This window comes from Nestor notabilis, unplaced genomic scaffold, assembly GCF_000696875.1.
Source record: "Nestor notabilis isolate BGI_N333 unplaced genomic scaffold, ASM69687v1 scaffold8049, whole genome shotgun sequence".
Classification (NCBI taxonomy): domain Eukaryota; kingdom Metazoa; phylum Chordata; class Aves; order Psittaciformes; family Psittacidae; genus Nestor; species Nestor notabilis.
Window position 1 is genome coordinate 35814 of NW_009942329.1, and position 6441 is coordinate 42254.

The 6441-nt window shown below is 39.9% G+C and overlaps 1 protein-coding gene across 1 annotated transcript in view; it reads left to right on the forward strand.

Moving 5' to 3' along the window:
* Window positions 1-1839: 1839 nt before the first annotated feature.
* LOC104411025 (androgen-induced gene 1 protein-like) overlaps window positions 1840-6441 on the forward strand; it is a gene marked incomplete at both ends in the record, with an annotated part of 8674 nt that continues 4072 nt past the window's right edge. The window contains one exon of the mRNA XM_010021346.1: window positions 1840-1995. Coding sequence (XP_010019648.1) covers window positions 1840-1995 — 156 coding nt within the window. The remainder of the gene's footprint in view (window positions 1996-6441) is intronic.

The window sequence follows — 6441 nt, forward strand, 5'->3', positions numbered from 1 at the left end:
TTTTCCTATTCCTTCTCTCCAAATAGGCCATCTGTTTGGTGGAAAACAGGCCTGAGTATGGGACCATTTTTTTCTACTAAGTGCTTGTTTCAAACAAATAATATGAAAAAGTGCATTAGGAGTTCATGATTATGTAGCTCTAAGGAGAAACAACTTCCATATAAAAAGTTTTTCAGAAATTTTGTGAAAGATGGTAACTTTTCCAGTCAGTCATTCGAAGTAGTAATACCTTTTTCTAGCACAATATACAGCTCTAGCACTAGTAGTCTGCCACATTTCATGGCTTCAGGGAATGTTTTATAATGTTGCTTCATCTATTTATCAAGCAAGGGATATGTAGCTACAGTTTGGAGAGGGCAGAGCAATGGCAGCAGAATTGCAAGCAGATCCAGGGGCCATTTGAATGTGTGTTGTTCACAGCTTTACAGCCAGAATTTACAAGAATTTGGGTCATATAAGGATTGTTGAGGAAGGGAATGTGGTTTAATCCATCCAACCATTACACATCTCTGGATGTCTTTCTAGTAGCCAACATCTGCTTAGTTTTTCCTTCTTTCCTGCCTTCCTGCCTTCCTGCTTTTCCTTCTGCCTCTCTTCCTCGCTCCCAATCAGTGTCCCCTAGCCTAAGGTGGTTTTTTTTTTTTATATTACTTATTATAGTCTAAATTGTGCAAAGGTGTGTGCACATAATAAATTGCATTTTTCAAAATCTGGGTTCTTATGGATCGTCTGCTGCTTAGTCAGAGACTCCTAGTCAGAGCAACACTTAGATGTACAAATAAGGCTTCTAAACTAGTACTCCATGCTTGCTTTGAAAAACGTGTAGTATGTGTTTTAAGCATATGTTTATGGTTTTTGATGAATCACTGTGCAATTTGGGAACCAAGCCTGTGTTTTGTTATTTTTTTACCTGAGATTACCTGATGTGTGTGGGTTTGTGACCTGGGTTTCCAGCTTGGGGAGTAAACAAACTGCGTGCACTTCCTCTGAACTGTACTAGAAAGGATGCTCAGGTCCTCAGGCAAGAGCATTCCTGAGCTAACGTACTGCAATTTTACTAAGCTAATTAAGGGAGGAAAATACAGTGATCAAACCAAGATCAAGTCAAGTTGGCACCACATCAGTGAGTTCAGGTGATTAAACTACCAACTTAATGTAACAGGTAATCTTACGATACTGCACACAAATACGTAAGGGCAAAAAAAGGAAAAGGCAGGTACATGCCAGTCTACCATCACAAAAAGAAAGCTCGAATAACTCCTGCAACTTGCTTGTTTTGTTGTTCGCTACCTGATACGAAGTAGGGACAGATTTGGAAAGTCTAGTCCATGACTCAGGAAGTTTCAGGCACCTTTGTTACTTGATGAAGAAGATGAAGTGTTTGGGGCAGGCATGGTCTCCAAGGAAGACCTCCTCGTGCAAGGGAAAGAAATGCTCATCGTTTTTCTTTCTTTTCTTTTTACAGGGAACACTCAATTTTTCTGCCTCAGAGGCAAATGCTATGGCTTTGGAGCTGAGTTGTGTGGAGTGAAGGAGGAAGGGACCGCTGAAGTTCAGTCCCCAGCGGGTGGGTGGCACATGTCTGAGGTGGGAAGTCTCACCTCTGGAACTCACATTGATTCCCCCCATGTAAGGAGCAAGGTGTATGCAGGGCTCTCAGTCTAGAAGCACGGGTGACTTCTTTGTGAACAAACTCTACCCATATTTAAGGGACTGATGTTTACCCATTCCCATATCAATTCCATGGCAAATATTCTTTACACCTGCCTGTATCCAGCCTGCTCTCTGACAAAGAACTAGTCTTCTCTGTGATCAAGAGTGTGTTCCCCTTCCTTGCAGGTTATCCAGGCAGTCTTCTTTGGGATATGCGTCTTGACAGACCTGTCCAGTCTTCTAACTAAAGGAAATGACAGTCAAGAGCAAGAGAGGCAGCTGAAAAAACTCATTTCCCTCCGTGACTGGATGATGGCTGTTCTAGCTTTCCCTGTTGGAGTGGTAAGTATGGTGTTAATCTGGCATCTCTTTGCAAACTGGGTGAATGGTGTTATTTACTGATTGTTTTCTGGCTGAAGGGCTTTCTGCTCTCTATGCAAAAGACTATGCAGAAAGAGAAAATGGTAGAGGTGATTTTGCTACTCTCTTGTTTTTCACGGGTGTAAGGGAGCACTGGTGTAGCTGAAATAATTTTTGGTCCCTTAAAAAAGATGTACTTTACAATACGAACTTGATTGTACAAGTGATTTCAAATGTGAATTGTACCAGTAGCATCTTGAGAGTGAATTTCACTTCTTCTGCACCATGTGTCATCATCGGGAATAGTGTGCTGACTGTGGCATGTTTCGTACCTTAATGACATGACCAGAGTTCGGGCTGTAAGCCATTTGGTCATAGGTAAGCAGGGAAGCAAAAGTCCAGGTTACTCCCTCTTAACCCCATGGGGTATTCAGTGCTGACAGAATAAATGAAGTAGGAGAAAAAGAGGTTTGTCTGTAATGTAAAAAAGCACACAGAGGTAGGGAAAAATGTGGGGTTTGCTTGTCTTTTTTAAAGGAAACTCTTCTTTGGATCAGGTCTTGCTCCACAGGGACGTTGCACATCACTTTCAATGGCAAAAGGTGCTGAGTGTCTTTACATGTCTCATACCACACTCTGAAAGCAGCTGAAAATCCAGAATTTCATGGGTTTTTACATGGAAGTGTAGTCTGTGTCAGTCTAGTTCTAAGTTTAGGTTACATTAAAAAGAAAAAAAGTATGAACCTTTCATTAAAGCATCACTTTTATTGTAATTCAGGATCAACCTTCAATTTTAGAAATTGTAGTTCAAAATAAATTCACTAGAAGCAAAGTTTTATTTTCATGGTAGGACTCCTAGAAAACTGAGAGGTCTCTAAAGTTGTGCTGTTTCACAAAAGCTAATCACTTACTGTCAATTAACAGCAGTTAACACATTGATCTAAAAATTTAAAATTTATAATTTTGTAAATTCAGAGATGCTTCATTAAAATGTGATTTCACCATTTACGTGGGATTTCACAGTACGTGAAGAAATGCAGAATGCTTTTGCAAAGTTAGAAAATGCAAAGCATATGTGAAGGTATTTCATAAAAACCCAGCTGGTAGCCCTCCCTTACTGTGCTTGCTAGCTTGCCTCTTTGGAGCTGCCACAATCCCTGTTAGGGTAACAGACTGCAGATTTCTAGCCATGGTAGAAGAAACTGGATCAATTGATAATTTTAAAAAATCTGTGCAGAAAGAGGCTTGCAAATATGTATTTTATGGGTCTAGAGATTTGTATGTTACATTTGTATTTTAAGGAAGATTGGGAATTAAAAGTAGTTGTGACTGTGGCTAGCAGCAGATACTTTTCCTACTGTGTCGATAGGAGAAGTGAAGAAGGAGAAAAACATCACATTATTATTAGTCTTTATTTAAAGATTTTAGGTGCCTTTTTCAATCTAGAAGTGTAAGCCTTCAAATGCATCAAAGCACATCCTCCTTGGCTCTCTTATGCCACTCAGGATTCAGGGATTCTCTCCTACCACTGTTATAGGTCCATACTGTTGTCTTTGTGCTCCTCCACCCCTGCAGTGTTCCCAGCCTTGAAACTCTTCAAGACCTTGGAGAATTTCAGCTTCACTTTGTCTTGGCAACCCTATGCATTTCTTTGAGGTGCTGTTTCTTTTGCCACCAGTAAGCAAGAAATCCCAGCAAGCCATTTCCTGCATTAGATATACTGTTGCAACTTCTACAAGAAGTTCGCAAGAGACATGCTGCATACCTGGAGCTAGCTACTTTCCCAAGGGTTTCACACAGAAACACTTCTGTCTTAAGAAAACCCCAAACAGACCAAAAAGTAGTAAGAAATGTCCATGCTCATTGGACAGATGTTTTCCATTTCCAAAGGTAACCTTTCAAGTGGTGGTGAGGGAGAGCAATTGATTCCTACATACTACTTCACTTCTGACAAAGAAAGCCTGAAAAGGTTGTTTTCATGGTTTCTTCTCCTGGCTACTGGGACACAAACAGCAGCACATCATAACTTAACACTGGTCTCAGCTCCTTCCTGAAAGCTGATCCTCTCCAGCAGTGCTCACCACGCTGCAGCTACCACTTGCCAGAGCCTTGTCCAGTGCTTGAGTTCAGGGCCCAAAAGTAGCACATGTCTAAGGCTGACTTTATTCTCTAAAGAGCTATTTATGTGTAAGAAGATACCCAGTGAAATTTTTGTATGCTGGAGGTGCTTGTTAGAAGGAAGTTATTAAACACCAGAGTGTCTGAAGACAAAAAAAGTTAAAGTTCCCCCGTTTCCCATATTCTCTCAACAGCTTCCTCGCTCCAAAGAAAAAACAACTGAAAGAACAAAAGAAGTTCAAATGCAGACTTTCTTTCTGAGACTCACTCACCTAGCTCTCCATGGAGCTTCTCATTGGTTCCCAATAGCAACATAACAGAACCTTCACACATAAAAAGTGGATGGACATGAATAAAATCCTTGTTGGGATTCTAATGTAACAGCAGTGGCCATGCTTAAGTACTTGTCAGTTACCTTAACATCTAAATTATTTTTACTGCTCAGTGTTTTACACAGGGCATTTTTAGGGAATAATGAAAATACTAGGGGAACATTTTAAAGCCCACTAACTGTAGTTTTTCAGGAACAATTCAACACAATTTTTTCTGTATTTCCTGCTTACCGAAGCCCTTGAGATGACTTGTTCTGAAAAACAGATGAGAAAAGGGGTTTTCACTCCCAAGTCAAACAATGATGGGGGGGGGGGAAGTAACAAAATAATAAAGTATTTAATTTTTAGTACTTCCTAAAAAAATACTACACATAAACCACCTGGGAAGTCTGACCACCAACGTCCTCCTACCTTCTGAAGGAGGGGAAAGAACCAGCCCAAGTACAAACAATCTCCTTGGGTGGCTTTGCAACAAATCAAATCTTGCAAAATCTTTGCAACAAATCAAATCTTGCAAAATCTTTGCAGCAAATCACATCTCTCCAATGTTGTATTTTGCACTATGTATCTTTAGGGTGCTCAGATAAAGCCAAATTGCGAACCTACCATGTTGTTTAGGAGCATAAAGAAATAAACATGAACCTCTTTGAAGGACATAATGACTACTGTTTACCTATTGTTGCTTTTTTTAATACAACTTTTAAGAGAATATAATTCGAAATCAATAGACCAATTTTCTATGCAGTAAAGCCTTATTCCACAGCAAGTCTGTGGGCAACACTTCCCAGCCCTTTTTTTTTTGGTTTGTTATAAGCCTGGAGTGCTATTCAAATGCCTGAGAGATCAGGAATCATCCACTGAAGAAAAATGCTTGCACAAACATTTTGTAAGTTCATTACCAGTTCTCATCTATACTGGGGCTGCACTTATTTCCCATTTATCAGTGTAAAGGAGATTCATATTGGGAATAATTTACACTGCTAGAGAAATGTGAGACACTTAAAAGTCAGAGACTACACCGGTGGTTTAGACTATGCCTACTTTTTTCTTTGCTTGACATAGATGATGAAGTTGCCAAGTTTCTGTGGTTAATTAGTGTTTTGTGTAAACTGTATATGGTTTTATCAATATGTTTATTGTAATTTGTACCAAACGAGGAAGAAGAGACAAAACAGGCATTTCTGGTTTTATAGAAATATGTGTTTAATAGAAATGGGAAGAAGAAAGAAAATTTATATTGTTCCATATTAGGAGAGAGATTGCTGCATAGAAAATCACAAACTCTACCGCTGGTATTTTGTATCATGTAGCTCTAATAGCCCTGTTGGGGTCTGAGTTGAAACTGGCTAGAATGATCTCATATTTCTTATATTATACTTTTATCTTTTTAAAAACCCATGATACAAAAGAGAGAAAGCCAGGCATGTTTTCTTATCTCCTGTTTCTTTGTACTGGTACAGTCAAAAGAAAAGTTGATCACCCCTCTTCTGTAGATCATCAATAATGCTGGTGAGGATCTTATTCCAAAGAAAAGATGCATAGGCATTTGCTGCAGTCTCCTACTTACCTCATTATTTGACCAGGCTACAAAATGCTTTTATAGAACCATAGAATCACAGAATGGTTTGGGTTGGAAAGGACCTTAAACGTCATCTGGTTCCAATCCCCCTGCCTGAGGCAGGAACACCTTTCACTAGACCAGGTTGCTCTAAGGCCTGTCCAACCTGGCCTTGAACACTTCCAGGGATGGGGCATCCACGACTTCTCTGGGCAACCTGTGCCAGTGCCTCACCACCCTCGCAGTGAAGACTTTTTTCCTAATGTCTCATCTGAATCTCCCCGCTGGCAGTTTAAAAGCATATTTTCAAGTTCATTTTGTTCTGCTCAGGCAAGGCCTCCAAATAGGTGTACCTTCTTCTTTCTTATTACTGATGAGTATCTCACTTGAAAAGCACTCCTGGACCATGTCAGGGTGTAG